Genomic DNA, 25,581 nt, shown 5'->3' on the forward strand with positions numbered 1-25,581 from the left:
TCGCTTCTATTGCTATTTAATTGCTCATTTATATCAGCAGTATACTTGGGTATAAGCCATATCAATCCAATCACAAACCCAAACAAACCAACAATCATTTGAGTCCTTTATTGGCAGGCAAAAGCCAGCCCTTGCCTCTTACCCATTCTGCATACCTATAATTTTTCTGCAACATTCATCAGCACCAGAAATTCAACAGCCGAGACCAACATTTATGTCAGTAAATCCAGTGTGTAGGTCTGCCCCTTTCCTGAATATTCATATACGCTGCCACATCAGTGTTTCTCGTTTGGAAGACAATGACAAGCATCATAATTTTATTCTTTATCTCCCACTTCACCTGCTCCTGAATGCCGAAGAAAGGGAGGAAATGGCATACTGGGGAGCTTGGTGGTGTTGATGACAACCTTGCAATGCTTGACCGTTTGTCAGGGTGTTACGGGAGGATGAGGAGGAGCGAGAAGCACGTCTGTGCTGTGCAGCCCTGGCTGGTTGTGCTGGTGGCGGTGAGGTGGTGCTGCTGATGGTGCTGGGAGGGGGATGGTGGGTGTTAGCCCTGCCCGCCCCTCCAGCCGCACGGTGCAAAGCCGAAGGGCACGGTCGCCGTTTCAGGTAGGAAACCTTCAGCCTCGTCAAGAATTGAACTGATTTCTGAAGACAAAAAAGGTTAAACTTGAGTTTCAATGGCTTGAACTTCCCTCAGAACTGTTTTGTGAAAAGGATGGTGGGCTTTGTTCAGTTGCTTTCCACTCGCACTGCATTTACATGCCTAAAAAGATTCAGCTGTCACAGCCCTGACAAGTGCTAAAAAGCTCTTGTTAAGGTCACCGATATCAGAGAAGTGTCTCTCGTACAACATCCCAGTGTATCGGGGCCACCGTCACTGGGAACGGGGGCTGATGTCAGACACTGTTTGCTACAGACGGGATTGTGACCCCGACGTCCTGGCACGGCTGAGCTGGTGCTTTTCTCACCTCTCTTCCTAAGGAGAGCTGCACAACACAGCTCCAGCTAAGCGCAAAAAAAGCTCTAAACATGCATGACCTTTCAATTCAGGCTGAAGCTAAAAGATCTGCTGCTAACTAAAAATCTGGGATTGCTTTCATGTGTCTGAGCATTCAGGGAATAGATGTAACTTAACATGCAAATGCAGGGCTTCCTGCAGAACGGCGCTGCTTTTCAAGATCTCTCATTTCACGCTGTTACCGCTCCATGCCCTGCTGTTTCTATGAAAAGAGCCTCTCTGAGGAAAAGTTTCCCACAGACAGAAATCCAACTGATGTGGTAAAAAAACCCAACCCAACAACTTACAGTTTAATTTCTAAAATGCGAGGTGTCCATCTGCAACCTGGCAATCAGCATCTTCTCTGCTGCTGGTGTTTAGAAAACAGCCCCCCACTCCCTCAGTTTTCTGTGTCTGTTTTCTTTATATATTTGTCATCTATTTAAGCGAGTAGCTCCTGAAGTTGGGAGCCAGGAGTCCTGTCCTGCTGTAGGTGTGCAGAGGAAGACTTTCCCTTGGTGAACAGTGATGCTTCAGTGCCTTTTGGCATGTTCATTTGTGCATCTGTTTTCTCTGTGTACGAGTTACCGTGCTCACGTAACTTCGGTGTTCTGCACATATAGAGAAATAGATGTCCAAATGCTTTTTTTTTCTCTAATCACTAATGAAAAATGCCTGTAAAGGCCATGTACAGCAGCTGTCTGGCAGGTCCCTTCTCTGGAGGTTACAGGTGTGACATGCCACCAGCGAGTCCACTTGCTGCAGAAATGTTTATTTACCACTTCAAATATCTTGAGCCACCTGGACGTCATCATCTTCTGTGATGCGTTATTGATGGGTGCAATACAGAAAATTTTTGACATTTCTCTAATACTCTACATTTTTATTCTCTTCTAATTTCAAGTATTTCCCATTCTATGCCACTACCATATAATTCAACATTTTAAGCATATTGTTCCTTGCAGTGTCTGCTTATATTTTTAAGCTTGTCTGGTTATTTTGGCAACAAGAGACATCATAAATTATGTAAGCAATTTCTCTCCTTACAAGCTGGTCCCAGCCCTGTGCTGCCCCGATAAGAGCAGCGAGACAGAAGCTGCTTTAGTAACAGCAGGACTTGTGTGACTGTACTTCACCTGTGCTGTGGCCAGAGAATAGAGCATGCGGCACATTGGAAATTAATTGAAACTGCATAGAATAGGGAGAAAAAACAGAGCTAAGTCTGGCTGTGGTCTGAGACTTCTCTGAGATTTGGGAAGTGTGATTTGCAGCAATTTAGTCTCGAGGCTGTGGCTGTGTATAACAGCCTAGTTGTAGCGGGTCTAGAAATCACAGTGCTTTCCTCTCAAATGTGCAGCTGGTTCAGGTAGGTGTAAGGGAGGGTTCTAATCCAGGAAGCTTTAAGAAAATCAGAGATATTGGGGTAAAATCCCTTGGGTGAGGGAGGGACCTGAACCTGTCCCACGCTTTCTAGCACATACTCCAACTTAGTAGGAAAGTGGGCACAACAGCAGCATCGTGGTTCTTTCTTGAACTCAGAGAAAAACAAGAGTCCTGCTGTTTCCTTGAAGGGAAGGGAGGTGCTAGGAAGCAACGCCTCGCTCCTTGTCTCAGTACCTGGGCTCTTATTAGATTCCACCATGATGTTCGTATTCAGAGGTCAGTCTCCTGACCCTCCAGTCACCTTTTTCATACAAACAATCATTACGGACTAATTGATAATCTTGAGGACTGGCAGCAGTTATCCGGGACAGATGGCCTCTGCTGGGAAACCTCTGCCTCTGATAGCTCCAAAACATGACATAAGTCTCATCTTTTCAAGAAAGCCTTTACCAGATGGGTCTAATTTAAAGCATGGCCTTTCTCATTTCTTCCTAGAGGATAGCTAATTAACTGCAGAACAGATAGCTCTGCTCCTCTGAGGGCAGGCAGAAATGGGTGTTTGATATCAAAACATTTATGGGTTTGGTTCCAGCGCATCAGTGAGGAGAGATGATGAACTTGTTAGAATAAATATCGATAAGTGTATTGAACTTCCTATTATTCTGAATTTACTAGAGCTGGCCAAAAAGAGGCCAATCCTTGAGAAATATGTTGTGAAAAAATGTCTCTCATTTTTATTATTGCTCTGCAATGACCAACCCTAAGTCAATTTGTATTATCTCTCATCAGTCTTAGTAGACTGCTGCCAAAATTTGTGGTCACAGCTGAGGAGCTCAGAGAGCAGCTCAGAAGAGGAGGTTGAAATAAAGCTCTTGTCTTGCTTCCCGAGGGCTGCCTGCACCAATCTGATTCTTTCTGGCAGTCATTTTCCAATCAATAATCAGCTTTGTCATTTGACATTTGAACCTTTGGCTTATTTAACCGTTGCGGTCCTTGGTCTGCTGCTTGGAGGAGGCATGAGCCCCAGACTGCAGTGGGATGCTTTATTCTCTTTTCCTCTTGTACATCAAAATGGCTCTGAGAGATTCTTCTCCTTCAGGCAGGAAACCCTGAAAACTCTGGATTTTTTCAATTAGAAACTGTGCTGATTGCCAGCCTTGTCTCCTTCCTTTTACATGAGCTATAAAATCCTTCTTCTCCTCCCCTCCCCAATTGAACTGAAAATGGCCTATTTTTATACGCTTTTTACAAGCATGTCTACATGGTAGAAATGGGGAGTTCTGGCTTATCTTGTATGTAAATATTTCTGTGCTTCTAGAAAAAGTTTTTCTTTCCCTTTGATCCAGCTTTGTTGTAGTCAGTTTAACCTTTAGAAAGAGTCAAAAGAGATTCATGGAGATTGCCAATGGCATTATTCCTGAGGAAAATTGGAGAGAGAAAAGAAAACTCAAAATTACCCATATAAACAGCTCATTTAGAAATGAATGGCTAACTAAAGGAAAAAGTTGTCTTTTGGTGTCTTTTTAAGCAAATTTTTACTTAAAATAGCTGGGACCAGATGTAAAAATAGCATTTGTCATGTTTGCATAGCATTACAAGATAAAAGTAGTGCTTTTGCAGCAGCCTGGGAGGTGGCTGTGCCCCGTCCCTGTGCTGTGGGCAGGAGCTCCAAATCCCATCCCCGGGGCTGCGATGGAGGGACAGGGGATGACCAGGTGTGGGGTGGCTGCGGGGCCGGATCTGCAGCTGTCCCCCGGCTCACACACTAAATGGTGGGACCATCACCAGTGGCCAATATAATCCCTTTCAGCTGTAGGTGTTGAACAGTGTCAGTGGAGAAAAGGAACAGTTTGAGTCTAGTTACAGATGATTTTTTTAATGAACGGATGTTGCTGGTGGATTACTTTTCTTAAAATGTTAATGATGCTTTTTTAGAAGTATGCTGAGTGGCAAAGCAGCTCAGGTGGGGAGGAGGCAGCAAGAGACCAAGGAGAACTCGCAGTCTCCAGTGTATTTTGCTCATTAACCTCCTAAGTGGAGGAGGCAGTTTGAAATGCTGCTGATGCATTTTGCCTACAAGCACTGAAATGGGTCTTCAGCTCCACATGTGCTAAAGCTGACGGTCATGAGGCGGTACCTTGTAGGGACATGGTGTCGTGGTGGGCTTGGCAGTGTTTGGTTAATGATTTGACTTGATGATCTTAAAGGTCTTTTCCAACCTAAATAATTCTGTGATTCTATAGAAGCATGTACATATGATGGAAAAGCTGTAGATATGGCTGGAATTAGACAAGTCGGGCTCCTGGGGTTAAGTCGTGAAGTCAGCCTTGGGTTTGTGGCTGAACTGTGCCCTTTTTAGTACCAACTGTTGTGAAGGCAAGGCTGGAGCTCGGTCATGCCCGTGAAGAAAAGAAGGGGTTGGGGTGGTTGGAGGGGACGAGGTGTGGGGGGGCTGCGTGCTGATACGGCTTTGCTGTGCCGCCTGCTACGCCCCAAGGAAGCGGCCAGGGAGCACTGCAGGTCCCCTTGGTGCCGAAGCCCCCTGTGCTCTGCGTTTGTGCTGTGGGCTCATTCCCTGCCTGGGGTTACCACCACAGCTGCAAGGGCTGGAGTCTTGGACTCTGACATTTCCCCCGCTTGCCATTGCATCCCTGTCTTTGAACAGGCTGTGTGGCACATGGACTTCACCCCCTTCCAGCGCCTATTAATGAAATACTTTCAGTGGTGTCAAGTACTGCTGTGCTGAAATCCAGCCCAAATCTGAAACCAAATAGTCAAAGTTCTTTAGCAATGATGATCATCAACCTTGTGAATGAGTGGAAAACACTCTAAAATTGTGCTTGGGCTGATAGACAAAGTTTAATACTCATTGTAAATGAAAGAGAAAGGACACTTTGCGTAGTTCATAAATGAGAAGGATTCCTGAAGAAAAAAAAAAGATGATTTTACTGGAATTATTTTTATCCTTCCATACTTTTGTGACTGGAGTTTTAGCTGATTGCTTTGGGCTGCGCTGGCAGTGGTGTGAACAGTGTTTCCAAAAGAAAATTTTGGGACAGCTTCTAACTCCCACAAGAAGAGGTTGATTCTAGTCTGCAACTATTTCATAGAGATTTATAATTAGAACCAAAGCACCACTACTAAGGGGAGGAAAAGGAGCAAGCAGTCTGTAGTTAAAAAATGTTTAATTGACAGTTAAAAATGATTGCACAGAAGATATAATAGTAGAGGCTCTGTTATTTGGCAGTATTTTGGGTAGGAAGAACGACAGCAGGTCTGGCTGAACTTATGCTTCTGTGCCAATGACTGGGACTATTAGAATGATTTCCTATCTGGAGAAAATGTATACGTTGGGATTTGTATAGGTCTTGTACATGTGTTTGCGTGGATGTTTATCAGTTCAGCTGCTAGGATCTCTTTGAAAAAAGAGGGCATATATTTTAAAAAATAAACAGATGGCAATGTTAACAAAGTCATGGATGTGAAGGCAAGAAGGAACCTCTGCGAACCACCGCTTTGAGTGTCTGCCTGAAGCCTTCTGGTACAGTCAGAAGTAAAAGTTGGCTGAACTTTGTTCTGCCACGGTCCTCTCCTTGTTTAGAAGGGCTGACGATCAGTCAGAGTCTGGTGAAACTGGGATAAGGGTTTGTTAGCCTTGGATCAGGCCCTCAGCACTGGGATACTCTGGTTGGTGGAAAATAGGTAATTAATGGAACTTTATTTTTCATGTTTCCAAGGCAACACAAAACCCCAAGACATTGTTTTCCAGTACATGAGCAGAAGCTTTTGGCTGCTGAAGAGTTCCCCCCTGTCTCATATGAAGCTGCTGTAAAGGTACCAAAGCCATATTTTCTGTCATTAAAGTTGATTTACATCGTATATCCAAAAAGTAATGACAATCAGATGAAACGACCTGTTCTCACTGCAGAACTCATTCAATCAGCTGAGAACTCTGCTGTTCAAATAGGTAATTAGTGTTGTGACAAGTGTGACTTTAAATACCTCAGTTTGGTGGCAATGTTAGGAAGCGTGACAAAAATTAAATTATTTGTCTGCTTTGACCATGTCCCTTCTTGGATTGCTAATGAGAGAAATTCTTGTTAAGAACATGTCCTTTTTGATAGACTCCTTTACAGGTCCTCAGTTGTGAAAATGATTTATTATTTGTATCATAAAGGGCATGATGGAGAGGGCTTTCCCTTATTTTCTGACTTGTTTCTTTTTATGTCTTTAGCTGATGTAACAGGTCATTGCTTGTGTTCCAGAATAAAATGGAAATTCCCTAAAACAAAATCACTGGGGAGAGCAATCCTGATGAACGCCTTTCCTGCCTCTTGATATTCCTTCTAAATTAATGGGCAGCACATTTGGGTGCTCAGATCTCAGGGGAGAGTTCACAGCACCTTCCCTGGAGGAGACAGAAGAAAAATCGATCTGCACTTCCATTTAGGGCTGCAGAGCCATGAGTTCAGATGGCCTGAAAATAAGTCCCTACACGTGCTTTGAAGTACCTGCCTCGGTGTGCTGTAGCTCTGGGGCAGGGTGGGGAGACCACCACGGCCTCCTCCGGGTTCTGGAGCAGGAGGATGCTGCGTTAAGTGCTCAGGGAGAGCGGGGGGTCGCTCCGGAGCACAGCTGCCACTCGCGTTCAGTCAAAGGAAGCGTTTTTATGTTTGCATTTTTATTAATGGTTTGGTAGCTGGATTTTGGTCCCACCCTCCCCTTGTGCTGCTGGAGGATTCCAGCCCTGTAGCCCCAGCTGGCAGTGGAGGGGGGACGTGACTCTGTGTCCCTTCTCCTCCTGCAGCTGGGTCGTTCTGCATCCTGGGGAGTGTGGGATTTGGGAGGCTGGAGGCTGAGCGGGCAGCAAGGAGCTGGACTCTCAAAAGTTGCTCTTTCCTGATGGACAATTCAGGGATGTCCCCCTGTCCTAGGAGTTGCTTTGAGTTTAAATTATCATGGGCTGAATTAATGAACAACTTGAAGTTGCATCCTTTCTGTTGGCTCCTGATGGGATGCTTTTGATTTTTTTTTTTTTTTTCCCCCCCCAGCATTTGCCAATGCCTTGATGTTCTCCCACCCAAAGGGAATTGATCGCTAAGATGGAATGAAGAGCACAGCACAGAGAGCAGGCATGGTCCAGACCTCACAGGACTAATTATGCTCTTAAAAGGTAAGAAAATAATCTTAGGTACATTGGGAGGAAAGTGTCTTAGTAATGCTGCATAGGGTTACTGGCATGTCTCCTACGTTTGTGCATTTAAAAAAAAAAAAAAAGACTTTCAAAGATACTTCTTGACCTCAGAAAGATCAGCAAGGAGCTCAAGAAAAGAAATTTAATACCAAATGAGTTTATCAAGTTTTCTTGACCCTTAGAAATGGGAAAAAACAAAGGAAAGATTCACATGAAGGTCTTGTGAAATTCCAATACTAAAACACTCTCATGCACAAACTGCAAAGTCTCAAAACAGAGAGAGTTCAAAACCAAAGCAAATGAAGAGCATGGTGTGAATTACAATAAGTGCTGTCGCAGACACTGCAATATGGCTGTTAAAGCTGATGAAGAGGACCTGTGAAAGGAAAGGTGAGTGTCTGCTTATCGAAATACCAAACTGCTGGGAAGGGGAACTTTTTGATGCACCTAACAAGAGGCAGGACAGAGTCAGAGGACTGGCGACACACAGCCACTGCCAGCAAGAGGAAAACATGAAAATAGACTCCAAGTTGGTGCCAGGCTTGGGTTATTTTAGACGGTCGACTCTCTGTATTTGTGGAAAGTGCACTTAGGCACAGATATATGCATGTACGTGGAGGATACCTCCTAGAGTAGCCCTATTCCTCTGGCAGAGATGAAGTGCTACCTGTGCTGCCTGTGGGAGCAGCACAGCTCCCTGCTGAGGCAGCACCGTGGCCACCGGCCCCCCGGGGGGACCCCAGCTCTGTCCTGGAGGGGAAACCCTCGGCCAGGAGCAGTGCCTGTCTTTGGGAGGGCTGCCAAGGAGTGTCTGCTGCATCCCCTTGCCCTGCAGCCAGCGCTTTCTGTTGGAGCGGGAGTGACTGGTCCCACTGACGCTAATGGGGTGTCCCCGTCCTTCGCTGGCCTCGGGAAGGAGGTCCAGGCCGAAGGGGAGACTCTAACAGCACCTCTGAGGCACAGCTCTCATGTGCGCAGGGTGCAGGCAGCCTCCGCTTGCTGAGGCTGTTGAAATAAGTGTTAAGCTTGGAAAAAGGCAAATGTTTGTCCTTTTTTTACGGGCTGCACATCTTGCCTCCTGGTGAGACCCAAGCTGTATGCATGCTGGGGAGGCAGCTATGAACTGGGAAAAGCCATTGCAGAAAAGCTCTTCTCTAAGAGGGTAAGACTGATAGCTGGAGATAGAGTTAAGTGGTGTGTACCATCTCCCCCCATCATGTTGCAGCTTGCACTATGTATGCATCAGATTTAAAGAAAAGTAGTGCCTCTTTTTTATCAAGCAGGCTTGATAAAACAACAAGCAATAACATACATTCAGTTATATCTCTGCTAAGCATATCCTTTTTTATTGCTTTTCAGGAGTTCAAAGCATTAGCATAAAACAATTGAGGAGGTTGTTTTTCCTAAGAGAGCGAGTGCCTGTTTACAAACTCATTTTATTTTCACAATATTCCATTGTTATTTATTTCAGACAGAAGGCTGTCAGATTAATGCACTCCCTCATGCAGGACAGCTTGCTTTATTGCCTGTTATTAAGACATAACATATATAACCTGACAGGCACTGCCCACGTCTGCATTCTACTAGTGAAAGGCAAATTAAGTAGAAAATGGAGATCTCCAATATTTCTTAGGGCTAAAGTGATATTAGTTTTTAACTCATTTTGTATTCATAGAGGATCCTGTGTGTTCACAACATATCCGACAAAATAAACTGTCCAAAGAAAAAGGTGTTTTTTTAAAATTCTTGTACCAGCTACCTCTGAGAAATTCAGAATTTAGAAGCACAGGAGTCATTAAGTCACCTCGTGTGAACATTTGTGCGGAAAGAATGAAAAAAGCATCTTAGTCAGGTGTCACAAGAAACCCTTTAGAAAGCAAATTTTGGGGGAACAGCAATGCGAGGTGAGAAAATTTAAACCCACGCCAAAAATAACCCAACACGCAGCCCTCACCCTCCAGATCCCAAACTGCAGCGCTCTGATCGCCTCCGGTACTGGCATCCAGCGAAAGCTGTTACAGCTTCCAGAGGTGGCACATGCAGTTGCAAACATTTTTTTTTTAAGCTGTATCAAATTCCTTTTATCTTTGGTGTGTGCATCCCACTGGTGGCAGGACTCTTGTGCCCTTTCTTCATTTCCCAATGACAGTTTGAGTCATTGTCCAGAAAAAACCCAGTGAGTCACCCAGTTTTGTTTTGGACTAACACATTTCCAGAGGAACCCCCTGGAAGTCTCCGCGGTGATGCTGCTGCGGATGCTCGCCCTTCTCGCAGCACCCACCTCGCCCGAGGTAACGCCATAGGCAGCCGGAGCAAGGCCTGGCTCATCCCTCTGGGGTTTGCTGTCCCTGCTCCCCCTCTGCCCTCCCCCCAGCTTTGGGCTTTCCTCTTTGGTAGCCTTTGGCATCACTGAGCAGCTGGGAGGAATACAGCCATGGTTTGGGATAGGGCATGACAAGAATACCCTTTACAAGAGCGTCTTCCTAAAAACTATGACTCAAGCCTACTATTCTTTCTTCCTGGATTTCAAATAATAGCAACTCTAAGTGATAAAGTGCTGACTATTTTTGCTGTAAGTACAAATAAAAGTGGAATGGCAGAAATACCTTCCCCACCATCCGCAGTTACAGTCATACAAGTGATGTTATTCACACTCTCATTATAATTCTATTTTTTTTTTTTTTCTCCCCAGGACTGAATTGCTGAACTTGGTTAGTCACAGAAGCTGCTCTGGAAGAGCCTGCAAGAGGTAGGCTGGCTTGGGGACCTCTCCCCTCATCCCTTGCTTTTCCTTACACTTTCCCAGCAACAACTAATTTTTTTTCCAACTCTCCCTGGAGAATCCAGTCAGTTTTATTACTGTGAATAAACATTAACTGAATTAACATGAGATGAGGAACAAACAGGTGAGTTTAAAGGACGACTAATGTGAACACTGGGGTAAATAAAGACAGAGCAAGGCATATGTCCACCTACAACCATCGAAAAGGGAAAACCTGACAGTCTGGCCACTTGTAAAGGTGCTGGAGGTGTTATTAACCCTTCCTGCAGCATCCGGATCAGCTCCCCGTTACTGCAGGTAGAAGCCATGTTGAAAAGCTTAAAACCGATGGATCTGTTTTGCCTGTGGTTCCCAGTGAGGCTTTAGTGCTCTAAAGTCTTGGGCTTTATGGGAAGCTGCAGTACGTAAGGAACAGGCAATTTGCTGGGAAGAACAGGTCACACAATTTAATGCTAAATAGTGATAGACTAAATAAATTATTATGAAGAACTGACTTTTCAATATAATTACATTATTTTTTTCCATTTCAGAGGAGAGGGAACAGCCTAATTGGACAGATGGGAAACGAAGCCAGGGCAAGGGAGGGGCTTTTTGTCCATGGTGCTGCAAAGCTGTGGGCAGAGGTAAGAGCTCTGAAGCTTGAGCACAGCGGTGGGTCCGGGCCCTGGTCTCTGTGTGTGTGTCTGACTCCTCTGGGGCACTGCGATGTATTTATGTCCTTACTCCTCTTCCTCCTGCCCCGCTCCCTGTAGAAGTAGCCCCGGGTACATGGGTTGGGATTTTAGTCTTTCAGCAGCAAAGCTACTGTGAGGGAAAACACTCCTGTCCTGCCAAGACGTGCCAGTTAGCAGAAATATCATGAAGATTGCAGTAAGTATCATTTTTAGATGCAGTAATAAATCCCCATGTGTGCAAATATATAATACAAACAAGCAATAATACTTCGAAATATTCTAGTATCCCTCCATGTAATAAATATTTTATTAGAGTAATAGAAAAAAATGCATACAGATAGCCATAGGATACACACACAACTGGAAGTTTAAAGATAAATTTCAAACTTTTCAATATGAAACAAGGTACTTGGTACATATCTCATGGAGATATATAACTAGAAATTAAATAATACAATATAATCGCATGAAAATGGCAGTACAGGAACATGGACTAGAATTTTGTGGAACAAGAATAGAAAGAGTCACCCTTTGTTGCATGAAACGTAACTATATACTTACAAGTAACACCAGTTTTTCCATCTCCCACCCGCCCCCCCCCATTTGCAAGTGTCTGAAAACATCACTGGTTAGCCACATTGAAAAGCAACTAGCCATTTATAACTATGTATGTACAGTATATACAGATCTTGCTTACTTCAACATGTATTTTCATCTGGATGTGATACTGATAATGCAATTTGCTATTTGAATGCATATCAAGGCTTTGTTTTTCCTACAGTGCTACCATAATTTCATTAATCCTGGTTCTCCCCCTTTGCAGTTCTGTATGCTGTAATAATATTGTGAGATTAAAAAAAAGTCTTTAAAAGGGTATGTTTTATGTCACATGAACATGTGTTCTACCAGGTATGTAGGCAGCTCGCGAAAAGGCGTCTAAAAGATTGATTTGTGTAAATTCACAACTACAGAAGTCAAATGTACCAGGTTTAATGTATCTTTAATATATTGCTATGAAAGAAAGCACAGATTTCTCTATAATAGCAAGCCTGAAGTATCTTTCTGTAATTTTTTATTATAACCTATAGTATTGCCATAAACTTACCAGAATCATATATAGTAACAGGGTGCATGAGCGTGCCAGACCAGGTGAAATAGTTTTGAATTGGTTAAAGAGCAGCAGGAAGGAAAGTTATGAATGTAACACTGAATTAAGGACAAGTTTACTGTACAGCGTGGCAGACAAAAGAGCAAGATAATCTGGGGCTGCTTATTTGGAAGGACCACATCACAAGGCTGGGAGGGGGTAGTAGTCCCTTTTCATAAGGCCATGGTGCAACTGCATCTCAATAATGCTTACGACTGGGCACTTTGTTAGTGAAACACACTGACAGGAGTTCACAGAAGGGCAATAAAAATGATCCTGAAGGTGAGAGAATTTGGTTATGAATAAAGAACCTGGTTAAGAGATATAAGGTGGGGATATAAGGAAATTAACTTCAAAATCTATTGAGAGGAAGGTTAGGTGTTTGAAAAGGTCCGTAAACGTATGCTGCGATAAAACAGAGAGGCTTTGAAATCTTTTCTTAGGAGTAGTAGTGGAAGCCCTGCCTCTTGGACACCCCAGCGTGGACTGAAAAACTACCATCCAGACTGAGACTCTTCTCTACCTCCCTGCTTTGATTTCTTGCTAGATTTAGAATAACTTATATAAAGGGCAGTAAGCAAACTGATCCAAACCTACTGGATTATGACACTCCCTTAAGAACGGCTGCTTGGTCGATGTGTTATCAACTCAGTGAAACGCCGTGTCTCTGATTTCATCTCTCATATCTAGAATGATGTTATCGTAATAATGCAGAACATGCCCAAAACGATTCAGTATCACTGCAAAAACAGTTTCTCACTCAGCTAAGCTCTTCCTCGTAACTCTGATCATAATGCCATTGCTCTCCCTCTCTCTTACATTGTATCTGAAGTATGTAATATGTAAACTCCTTTGGTTCAAGTATTAAGGCATTTTTAGATTCCTTTTTAAAGGATTTGTTAAACTTTACATGATATTTTTACTTTAACCTACAGTGAAATATAAAGAATTTAAAAACACGTCAGGATAGAAGAAAAACATGCGTTAACCACTGCAGTTTTTTTTAAAAAAAGCACTTCTCTGTAGTAACCGATTCTCTTTTTTTTTCCCCAGCAAATGAAAATGTATCATCACAACACTGAATTAAGAGTCAAGGAAAATATTGTTGGTAAGAAGCTGGATACACTGAAGATATTCCAGACTGATGGACCAGAACCTCTTGCATCCATACCTGTGACAGATGAAAAAGGTCAGGATTAAATGAAAGCATAAGTGTCTGCTGTGCCAAATTATTACTCTGCCTAGATGCTGACTAAAAATTATTGTAAATTTTTATTTCTGACAAGCAATGAAAATTTACAAAAATACAGTAAATATATTAAAGCTATAGAAACGCCTTGCAAAATGCTGAAACTGTACAAATGGTCCTTACTTTCAAGGTAATAATAAAAAAAAAGAGAAAAAGTAAAGAAATCTAATGTTTTTAATACCAATTTCTGTGGTAATTTACCAGTTCAATAGAATGAAGCTTGTCATGCATAAGGGCATGAAGACTGTTAATTGCTTTTCTTTTTATTACCATACAACATACAAGTATTAATTCTTTTTTTCTCCCCATCAATAAGGACTCAATTCCTGCAAAGAAGCTGTGACAACTGCTGGGTGTCAACTGCAAATTCAGTAATGATGCAGTACGCCACGGCAGAGCCGTGTGTCTGTACCATGGCCGGTATAAAGGAGGGTGTGGTAGTGGTTGGGGACCCTATATAATAAGCACATGACAAAATAACAGTGATTCAGCTTCAACCTACTAGCCAGTCTGGGAATCAGGATCTGATCACTGCTAGTGCCATCCCCGCCATCAGTTGTTGCTTTTACTTCAATGATGTAATCTTCGTTGAACTGGAGCAAAAGCTCAGCCGTTGTCTTGTCCGTGTTCAGCACGTTCATACTGGTCTGACTGCTGGTCCTGTACAAAACCTGCAACACAAGCAAAGAGCTGGAGTGTGTCATTTCTTCCACTAGGACCTGAGCAGCAATTTTTATTTGTTTCTTAGAAAACAAGGTTTCAGTCCTTGAAAAGATAGGATAAGAAAAGATCTGATTTTTGGTTAATGTTATAGGGCAGAATTACATTTAAAGAAAGAAGGTAACATCAATCAAGCTCTTTTATTCCAGCTTTAATCTAAAATGGCACAATGTATAATGATAAATTAATAATATATTCTGTTGAGCATCTTAATAATATATTGTTCTATAAATTATCCCACCATTTGGAATCTGTCATCATCTAGATCAGCTTCTTATACCAATACATAGCTTGGAAAGGTGAGAACTAACCAAAATTACAGACTGTGTTGGAAGATGTTCTGCAAGTGCCAAGTGATTAGTCTGTCACGGAACTTAACTGCATTTGGTGTCCTTTGTTCTAAAGAATGGGAGCTACGCTGGAACATCACGGCCTGCTGCTCAGTAAGACCAGGCAAGAGGAGGGACCTAAGACCAACATCAGCCTCTCTTCGGTGCTGAAGGCCTGATGAGCCTGGAGGGTCCCTGGTGCCAGTGTCAAGGCTGGGCACAGAGAGAACTGTGTCCTGGCAGAGTTTAAAAAATATGTGGAGCCAGTGCGTTCACCTGGCAGACTTCCAGAAGTTTGACAAGCAGGTAAGCTTGGGAGTTTCCCATTGCAAAAATCAGCAATCCCATCTCCCCCCAAAATAACGGTGATAATGATGAAATGGGAAAAAATGCAAAGCCACTGGAATTACACACACGCTGCTGCCCCACAGACACGCTCCCTAAGGCTGTGCCCTGCTATAAAACACCCAGAGGAGCAGCCCTGTGGCTCACTTCGGCCGTGCCCGCACCACGGCTGCTCTGGCGTTTTCAATGTCGTTTGTTGGCTCTTCTCTTCCTGGCAAACCAACTTTTGTTCGCGGTACTGCCCTTGCCTTCTGGGATAAAAACAACCCCCTAAGTGCTTTACTTCAGTAAAACTAACAAGCTTTATCAAAAATCAGCTTATCCTTGTGTACTTAGCAATGTTTGTTATCCACAGGGGAACCTGCAATTGTTGTGGGAGACAGAGTACGCAGTTTGAAACTCTATACGGTACGTTTTTAGGTCAGCTACTGTCTGTGAAACTAGGTGGCTTAACTAAGCTGTAAACATGTATTTTTTGCCAGTACAACTGAGAACACTGCACAGTCAGATCTTCAGCATAAATCTTTTATGCAGGAATGTATCATGTGGGATCCAGCTGTACGCAGCTCGTCAAGAACATCCTCAGCTATTCCCTTAAACACACTTCAGATATATGACATATTTAATACTTGTACATTTGTGTGCTCATCACATTTAGAGTAGATGTAGCAGTGTCATTTCTATCAAGGCAATGAGCATGTCCCACAGTAGGTAAGAAGAAAAAGGTTTAAGAGTATCGATTTGATATATGTGGTACTAATAACTGTACCTGGCCAGCTATGGAAACTACACCCATCAGCTAAGTCTTGGATTATTTGGATTCTTTCAAAATGTTATACATGTGGGTAAGTGTTATACATTTATAGTAAGTGTTATAAATGTGTAAGGGTTATACATGTGATAACATCCATGTGTTACACTTCTGGATAAGTGGGATCCCAAGAGCTACACCTCCAGCTCCTGGCACTGTTTGCGTCAGGAGGAGAAGGCATTAGTGTACCATTAATGGTGAAAGGACCACGGTTGTGAGACAGTGTTACACTATGATTTACATCTATAAAAAGGAGATGCTACTGAAATGGTTTAGATGTGGTGTATCCTCTGAACTTACAGCCTTGCAAACAGACAAGAGAAAGCAAACTGTGGATTGCTTTTGGGTATTTTTCAGGTCTGTTCTCACATACCTTATACCCAGTCACCTCGGACTCGTTCTCCATAGCTCTTACTTCCTCCCAGCTGAGGATTACTCTGGAGTCGGTGACATTCCACAGGACATTTCCTGGCGGTTGACTGGGTGCTTCAAATACATAATAAAAGCATGACTTTAATTTAATTGGCATTAGTGATTTATTCTACAGTAGGAAATAATAGTTCAGGTAATTGACTGTCATTACATGTCAGATGCAAAAGCAACTCAAATGCAGCCTCGTCATTTGTACACTTTATGGTTCAGAGACTAAATTAGAAAAACAGAAGGAAGGAAAACCAGAATGGCATATAAATGCTATTTCTGAAGTTGCATTATCTGTTGATGGTCCTTCATTAAATACAGCCAAACAAAAGCATATGTCTTGGGACATGGGTGATCAATTAGAACAAACTCTAATGAAACCAATGACGGTAACAGACAATTTCTAGTTTTAGTATGTTGCCAAGAATATGCAAATACTTCACAATAGATCATTTGTTAGACAAATTTACTCTTAGTGAATATTCAAATCTACACGCTATGCTGACATGTTTGTAATGTAAAAATATTTGACAGTTTTTTTTTTGTTGTTGTTCTTCTTTTAACTTGAGGTGTGATTTTTGAAATGCAGTCTGTACTGTTTCTGTATCTGCAGTTGGAACAGTAGCGAGCTTTGGCCAAGTAAATCTATTGAGGTTTTTTTTGTTCATTAACAATCCGTGACTGTTATTTTCAAAAGGAGTAGTATGCTTTTGGCTGTGTGCTTTAATATATCTTGAAACTGCCAAGCTTTCAGGGAAGGCGAAGGTAAGTACAAACCTCTTAAGTTGGTTTCCCAGAAAATGGGTCATGCAGTGACACAATCAACAATTAAAATCTTTTCTAAATGTGTTAAGGAAAACAATTTACTGTTGCTGTCACCTAGTGGAGGCAACTGCTGCTTAGGTGGACCGCGCTACGCTTTGATGCTGACAGTTCCAGTATTAAACACTGACAGTGGTTTTAAACACTCCTATGCATGTGCTTATGGGTTTTTTCTCTTTTGTATTTTTTCCTCTTTTAAACTCTTTCACACAGGTAGCTCCCTACCTTCTTTCCATGAGCACAGTCAGATCAAAACCCACCTGATTATAATTCTTAACACAAAGTAGACACAAAAATGTAAGAGTAGAATAATTCTTTAAAGTCTCAAAGTCAAAGAAGCATTCACAAGTATTTTTTTGCACTATGTGCCTTGTTCTATATACTAAATAGGATTTAACCTGATGCACTAATAGCCACTTTTTGTAAATGTAAGAGGAGATTGTTTTACTCCTGAGGATTATTACAGCATCTATGAACAGTTTTCACACTGAGATATTAAAGCTTGAATTTCAAATGAAATGAGTCATTCTTTTAAATCCACAACGAAGTATTAATACGCCATCTGAATAAATGAAGAGTAATTATATATAAAAACTGTAAGCCTCTACCTATCACTTGACTTATGGAAGTGATTCAGAAGGCTTCAATTCGCTTCAGACACCAAAATCTCCAGTAATCTTCAGCATTCAGAACTGCAGAACTTAATCTGTAATAGGTCAGATCCTGAGCCATCCCATCACATAAGCACATGTCCAGTGCTAAGTGTGCAACTAGCTACACAGATTTCTCTGACACTCCTCAGATGCTTAAAGTTGGTCATATACACTAGTATTTCTCTAAATTAGAAGCAATGGACAGAGCATTTGCTTGTATTTTAAGACTTTTTAAATATGAAATAATTGTAACATCTTGCCTTATAAACTTAGGCAAGTCTTCTGCAGTTACTTGCCATTTTATATAGCAGTATTTTATAAGACAAAACTACACTTGTCATTCTGGGCTATGAACATGAGTATTTCAAATATAAAAGCAAAGATGCTTTAACGGTCAAAGACTGAATTTTCAATCTGGAAATATACTGCCAGTTGAACTTGTGTTTCCTGATATGGCTAACAGTTACTAAAAAGTATCTTGTAGGTCATGTGGATGATTGTAAATACAATGTGCACAGAAATCCTTCACCGTGAAAAACACATCAATCAATCACAAATATTCAAGTTAAGGTAGAAATTAGGATTGATTAAAAAAAAAAATCACACATTTGAATGAAAAATCAGTTTCTACTGCAGCAGTACAGAGAATTATTTGTCTTAGTCAATTCAACTAGTAGTTAGCAAAATCCTTCAGATTGATATTATACTGTACTGCAGTGTTTTTGCTCTCTTTATTCACCAGCAAGATACATAGCCATAATGCAACTTCTTAATTATTCCAAATAGCAGTGATCTTGACTAAGGGCCTGATCCAGATCCTGCTCAAATCAGTGGAAACAGGTGCTTGTTCAGTTCTCATTGACACAGCCCAAAGGCAGGTGGTCTCTAAAAAGGGACTGAAAAATCACTGAGCTGACTAGGCTGGCACAACCTCTAGTGAGCAGCCACAAGGATGATTAATCAGGGAAAACTATTCATCACACGTCAGGTACAGGCTACAGGCAGTGAGTTAGTTCAGATCATCCAAATCATGGTAACTATGCATATAATATATATAAACTCCTGCAAATATAAGTTAATCTGAGTTGGTTTAGTCCTCAGTGACAGTGACACTCATTTTTGCATACAATAATTTCTGATAAACTAGCTTATTTCATAATATTGGTGATGTGACTACTTTTGGTAGAAGGATGTTAATGACTATTCCAGGGAATTTGACCTTTCAGGCAGGTTTAATTGTACATTCTTGCAAGTCTGACAGAAATACTTTGAGATTGATGACTCTGATTCTGAGTTGTATTACAATGCAAGAACATACTAAAAATATTTCTGTTTGTAGAAAAATTAGTGCAGCCTTTGACAATCTGTTCTCCAGCTTTCTTTCTCCTTTTAATAGTAAAGTGGCCTCTTGTGTATATTTGTTCAAGGGGAAACAATGGACACGAAGGATTGTTGTGCATGAATTCTGTGAGGATCACTGCATTTCAAAAGCCATGCCTTAGAGAACTTGTAAGTATGTTATAAAACCCTGAAAAATTCAACAAGTCTCTGTTTTATCTTCCAAATAATAGAATTTTTTCTTTTAAAATTCTTCCAATCACTAGAAGAGTAATAAAGGTTCTATGAAGAAATGATCTATCTTACTTCAGCTCTGCTGGCGTATCTGAGTTTTACTTACTTATCCTGCTAAAGTAGCAGAGGGTAGAAAATGGAAGACCTAGGCTCAATTTAATTGTGTAACTCTTCTAGTCTGTATGACAATTCAGGTCATTTACGCGTATTGTGATTCCCAGTAATGCACCTATTTCCATTCGCCTGCAAGTGCTAACACACTGTTATGTCTCTCTCCACTTTAAATTCAGGATACTTACGTGTCTTTTTTGTGGTGGCGTTTACTGTGGCACTAAAGGGACCTGCTCCGGCACTGTTATAAGCTCGGACAGCTGTGTAGTATGCTAAGTTGCTCTTCAAACCTGTTATTCTTATTGATGTCTCATTCCCTGCAGCTTTTACTCTATTTGAAGATTCTTCTTTTCCACCATTATTCCAGTACCTAACCTAGTCGATATGAAACAAAGCCATTTAAAATCTTGTATGGAACGGACTGCTCACCCACAGCATTGCATTTGACTCCTTTAAATGCATTTTTTTTCTTGGCTGAAAAAGGTAGAAATGCATTCAAGTTTCAAAAATATGTTTACTATGTAAAAAAAAAAACCCCAGCTCTTATCCATCTGCTTTCATGCTTGCTGCTCTTTTGAGTGTGACTGTAGGAAAAAGGAAACTGAAGTATTAGATCTTGCTTGAATTAAAAAATGACAAGAGGAAAACCATTACTTTATCTAGAAAGTAAACAAGTTAAACTCAGAAAACCGTACCTTACAAAATAGTTTCTTTAGAAGTAAATGTAATTCTGAAAAAAATATGTCAGTTTGAAAACACTGCTAGATACATGACTATCAGCACAGGAAGCAAAACCCAATTTCATTCTGTGTTCTTTGTTTCAAAGATACTTAGAAGAAAATACCTTTCTTCTGGGTGTAGGTGGGGCAGGAAGAAAGCAAGACATATGGCAATCTTTTGAAATTTGTGCTGCTGTCCTGCAGCCTGCACACCCCTTCACAAATGGGAGTGTTTTAAAAGAGCTTACCTCATAGCCCAGTAACCTTCCGCTGCTCATCTTCCAGGGAATGGCCGTCCAGGAGACCTCGATGACCGAGGATGAGAGACTCGTCGCAGATACACCGGAGGGTGCTATGCTGGGCTCTGTATTCAGAAATCAATAAATGAGAGATAGCAGCAGCACTGGTGACTGTGGAAATAAATGTGTTGTATTCAAAGGGATCTCGTGGCTATTAACTGTTGTTATATTCTCTGATGAAACATGTCATGTTAAATATCTGGAGGTAACTCAATCAATCTGGAGGTAAGTCAATCACATACCTTCTTCAGCGGAAAAAACTGTGGTTACTGAACTAAATGGCCCTTCTCCTTTATTGTTATAGACGCCAACTTTGACTTCATATGGTGAAAAGGGCAGGATGCTTTCATTCCTAAAGACGTATCTTGGTGTGTCAGGAGAGGTGACCACAGTCTGTATCCATGTTGTGGTGCCAAAGGGGCGGAAAGCAACAACATAGCCAAATCCTTCTCCGTTTTGTAATTCTTCAGGGATGGGCTGTGAGAAAAGCAACAGACGGCAGAAGTCTGTGATGCCACATACATCACTGGACACATTTTGCAGGAAGAAAGTACTGAAAGACTAATGTGTATGACTGTAACCAGGTGCTGGTACTGCATTTGGGATCATTCCATCAGCAAATTAACTCTGGTACAGCACAGCAAAACATGTTCCTTTGAACCAATTTAAGGTTTGCATTTCAAGAAGAGAACAACTTTCAGGTATATTCCTTGTTTTCCACTACATGTACTGTTTTAAGACACTCTTCAGTAGATACATTTTTTTTTCAATTTCACAATCCATAGTTCATAAAAAATGAATAATTGCTTAGTCAACTATTACAGAATTCAATATTACCTTTGCACGGTGGCTTATACCATCCTCTGATGTGATTATGATTAGATAACCACATAGAATAGTCAATGTTAGTAACAGAATATTAACATTTTTTAACTCATTAAAAAGGGGGATACATAACATAAAGTAGTACCTAATTGTTTGTATTGGCTATCACACACATCCAGAGTTAATGGTAGGAAAGCAGGAACTGCACATTTGCACTGAAAAGCCTAATTCTTTGGCTCAACCTTTGAGCGCTACCCCCTCCTCTTCCCCCGCCCTCCTGCCCCCTTTTTAGCGTTAACATTTGTTTGGGAACAGAAGCAATCTCAGACAAACTAACTAAATTTCCTACTGATTGCTATCTAGCACAGTAACACGTGAAAGCAAAAGAGGGAATGCAAACGTGCATAGCTCACATTACAGAATGTTACCGAGCACATATACATCCTAGATGAGAAGCTGCTAGCAGCCAGGGAAATTCATCTTTTAAGAAGAGTGATTTTGAATGAAAACAATCATTCTCTGAAGAAAATTGCTTGCCAGAAAACTTACATCCCATGTTATGACCAGTTCAGACCTGCTGCCTCCTCCCCCACTGACTTCAGATGGGGGAATTTCGGGAACTGTGAAAAGGAAACGTATAGCTGTCTACACAGTGTAGATACAAGAGACGACATCATATAACGTTAACCTCATGCTCTGAAGCTAACCCCATTGTATTCATACTGCTTTTGCAAATCAAGGTAAATACTTTTGATGCAGGGTGGGCAGTCCTGGGAAGCCCCAGCCCTGTCCTGCATTCACTCTGCTGCTTTCCATCACTAAGGCAGGCTGATGTTTTTTCGAGCACTTGAAGACCCTCACGAGCTGGCAGACTGAACCATGTATGCTAATGTTTACCATCTTCTAAAAATTGGAGGCATGCTTCATTTTTTCACTAGGGTTAACTTATGCAGCTGTATTGGGTAATGGCCTTATTCCAAGTAAACTCCTGGGGTTTTAACTGATGTGTTCTCCTGAACCACATGCTTGTTACATGGGAGGTGTACACTGATCAAACACTAGGAATGAAAAAACCCTGTCAAAATTAACCTCTTTCCATCCATTAATACCTTCAGACTCTGCAGCATTGCCTGAACTGACAGGCTTTGGCATACTAAATACAGTTTAAACGTATTTAGATGTTGTTGTGCTTCTGTGATGTTCAGTAATGCAACACAAACTGTCCCACAGCTAAATGGAAAAATCACAAACAAACTATGTTATAGGCTTTTATATTCCATGGTAATTCCAAGCTCGTTTGCAAAGAGCCAAGGATATGAACGCTCCTTCTTTGTTAATATTCAAGATTCTTGAATTAAAAACAAATAGAAGAACCCACTAACCTGCCTCTTCAGTTCTTACTTTTTCTGAGGGTAAACTAGGTTCTCCACCTCCTATTTTGTTACTGGCAACTACACGAAATTCATATTCAACCCAAGGATTTAAATCCACTACTGTGGTTGTGAATGTTTTTCCATCGATCACATCTGGAACTATTAAAAAGAAAGGAAAAGAAGGGAACTAAGAACATGATGTCCCTGGTCAAAAACGTTTCAACAGAGCCTGTAACAAGAATTGTTTTACCTGTTGTAACTCGCTGCCAGCCAACTGAAAAGGGTGTCCTTGCTTGTATGGTGTAAGTGGTTACTGGGCTGTGATTATCTGTGCCTTCTTGCCAGGAGATCTGAGCTGTGGTATCAGTTATTTCATCCACTTTCACATGTTCAGGGGGCCCAGGTGACCCTAGACTCAGATTAAAAAATACAGTGTTTTGTAATGCCAGTACAGATTCCCATTTTATCAGCGCTGTCGGAGGAAGAAAACAATTCAGCTTGGAATAAGAACACTTCTAATTATTGTTCTACACTCACTAAACTTAACTCTGATAATCTAATTCTGAAATACTCTGAACTGCTGCACCGAGGACAGGGTTTTGTTTTTTTTCAAGAACCTTTGCTCAGCATGGTCCCTCTATCCTTCCAATGTCTTTTACTTTAGTCCTTGATGTCCTCTTTTAATCTACTAACACATCTCTGTAGTCTGCCAATTTGTTATCTACAGCTGTTTTACTGTACAATGCACTGTAGCAATTTTTCAGTACAACATCTGATCAGCACCCCGAGCAGCAATTCAGTCAGGCAAGCTTTCTGCTGCCTTCTGGAAAATGCTGACTCTGGGCATCCTGGCAAAAATGCTGGGTTTTGTGTCATCTCCACTAGCAAAGGGGGTTGAAATAACTAACAGTACATCGACAACTAGAAAATATCTGGCATATTTTAAAATATATTGAATAAGTGGTGATCACATAATGTGCTTTCCTAGATCAAAGCTTTTCTCTTGCAATAAATGCAGCTATACCATCATGCTGTATACAGTTCCAGCTTATCTGTGAGCATTCCAGCTCTGAATGAAAAGGAATAAGCCTGCATTATATGCTTTAAACTCCAGCATGTCCCTAGGACAAAGCCTCTCCTAGGCTCTGGCAGCAGTTGCCCATTTCACAGGAAAGATTCTGGAGTCACCAACCCCAACCTGTTTGGTTTTCAGAAGCAGCAACTCACAACTTGGCTCACGGCTGCCAGTACCGAGTTCCCTCTTGTCAGTGATTTGAAGGACTGTCAGTGAGAAAAGATGTGAAGTCAATATTATATCCTCCAGCTCTTAATTTCTCTGGGAAAAATTAAGCTTCATCCAAAAATTGAGCTAAAATTCTCCCTAACTGCAGGGCAGAATGACATAATTCAAGTCACATTCATTCATCACGTAATTCAAGTCATGAATTGGTTTTGTAATCTACAACATCAGTTCTTTCTGTAATCTACAATATAAAAAAAGTTAGAAAATATGATTCATGGTAACTGAAGCTTAAATTTACCTCGTACGATAAGGTCCGCTGCAGATGCTACGCTATCCACTTCTGTCTTCACCATACAAACATATTTTCCACTATGTTTCAGCTGGATGTTTCTAATCATTAAATCTCCTGATGCACTCTGTTAAAATGCAAAGTTCTTATTAACATAAATGTACTACTTTGTAATTTAATATTAAGATTGTATTTGTAAATGGAAAAGAAATCAACCAAAAACATTGAAGATAAAGTTGCTCAAAAACTGCATCAGCAGACAGCCTGCAGGATAGCAAGTTATTACCCATCAGCTGCTCCATGGTAATTGTCTGTAAGCGTTTTCCAAATAAACGTGAGTTAGTGTCCCTCTTCTACGGGAGGAGTAAGCTACAACACAGTACTGGGACATATCTCCTGCCTGCTGTTGGGAACCATGAAGAAAGTCAGTGCCCTACCATTTGACTCAAAGCCCTAAGAGAAAAATGCGGGGTTTCTATGGCCATTAACCGATTTGACTTCTAGACAGAATTTGTAAGTCTAGTTATCACAGATTTTTAAGGAGTTCAAATACATAAACAACAAAGGTGAATTTGGTCCATTCTACAGGTTATTGCAAGCACACTTTCATTTAAAAGTTGCACATTTTGGGCTAAATTCCTCATTTTACATGTCTAAGGTCTATTCTTGGTTCTTCATTGAATATTGAATCTTTGGTCATTTTTTTCCCATTGGTCTCTCTCATGTCACAGCATGTGGTGGATCTCCTGAATCAAGGGAAACATACATAAAACTTGAGTGATAACTGTAACTTCATATCATGTTAGGGCACCTTGTATACTACTTATTTTCTACATCACTGAGTAGAGAACTTGATACTAAACCTTTGGTAGCCAGTGTCACTTCAATAAATCGCCTCTTTGCGTCAGCTGAATTACTGCTTTAACCCAGTTCACATCATATTTTCCAGGTGAAAAATCTCTCAGTCAGATTTCAATTTTTAAAAGTTTTTATTTTTAAAATTTTTTTATGGAGAGGCAATGTTTCACTTGAAGACAGAACCCTATTTTGTGGGTATTTTCAGCTACTCTGGCCACATCACTGATTCTTGGGTGAACAGTAGTTTGGGAGAAAGGCAAAGACACAATTCTGGAGCTTATTTTAATCTTCCAAAAAAAATCAGTAGCCTTTCCAACCACTTGATTATTTTTCATTTCACACTCACACCTGTTATTTCAGCATTATGATGTCTCACTTCTTTATTCAACACAAACTAAAACCAATTCTGCCTGATTCCCTTCCGTGTGTGTGTAAACACAATGCCTGGTCTTCTGTGAAAGCACAGATTTAAGCATTTGTAGGACAATTCAGTGCTGATTGCCTACAATACATTAGAAGTTGAGTCAAAGGCAATCTAAAACCCATCTACTTGATTGGAAGTGGATATTCCGGGAATGACCAACAGCAGCAATGCATACTCACAAGCACATCAGTGTTCTACAAAAACTTATTTTAGCGAACTAAATTTAAAACATCTTGACAAAGGGGACTGTCAAATGGAATAATTTTACTTGAAATAAACCCCACCAAAATATTAACACAGCATTTAAATTATTTGTGGATACTTTGGGGAAGAATC

The 25,581-nt window shown here is 41.1% G+C and overlaps 1 protein-coding gene across 4 annotated transcripts in view; it reads right to left on the reverse strand.

The window, feature by feature from the left end:
- Nucleotides 1–11,657: 11,657 nt before the first annotated feature.
- The window catches only part of LOC141947737 (contactin-3-like), a 113,597-nt gene continuing 99,673 nt past the window's right edge, over nucleotides 11,658–25,581 (reverse strand). For 2 of the 4 annotated variants that reach the window (XM_074879167.1, XM_074879169.1), the window contains exons 12-20: nucleotides 23,973–24,090; nucleotides 22,682–22,840; nucleotides 22,441–22,590; nucleotides 21,608–21,678; nucleotides 20,476–20,710; nucleotides 20,183–20,298; nucleotides 19,404–19,590; nucleotides 16,011–16,123; nucleotides 11,658–14,103 (exon numbers count right to left, since the gene is read on the reverse strand). In XM_074879167.1, the coding sequence (XP_074735268.1) occupies nucleotides 13,801–14,103; nucleotides 16,011–16,123; nucleotides 19,404–19,590; nucleotides 20,183–20,298; nucleotides 20,476–20,710; nucleotides 21,608–21,678; nucleotides 22,441–22,590; nucleotides 22,682–22,840; nucleotides 23,973–24,090 (1,452 nt within the window). In that variant the 3' untranslated portion in view covers nucleotides 11,658–13,800. The remainder of the gene's footprint in view (nucleotides 14,104–16,010; nucleotides 16,124–19,403; nucleotides 19,591–20,182; nucleotides 20,299–20,475; nucleotides 20,711–21,607; nucleotides 21,679–22,440; nucleotides 22,591–22,681; nucleotides 22,841–23,972; nucleotides 24,091–25,581) is intronic. The other 2 variants (XM_074879170.1, XM_074879171.1) reach the window with 2 other exon arrangements.

This window comes from Strix uralensis, chromosome 10 (genome assembly GCF_047716275.1).
Source record: "Strix uralensis isolate ZFMK-TIS-50842 chromosome 10, bStrUra1, whole genome shotgun sequence".
In the NCBI taxonomy this organism is placed as follows: Eukaryota; Metazoa; Chordata; class Aves; order Strigiformes; family Strigidae; genus Strix; species Strix uralensis.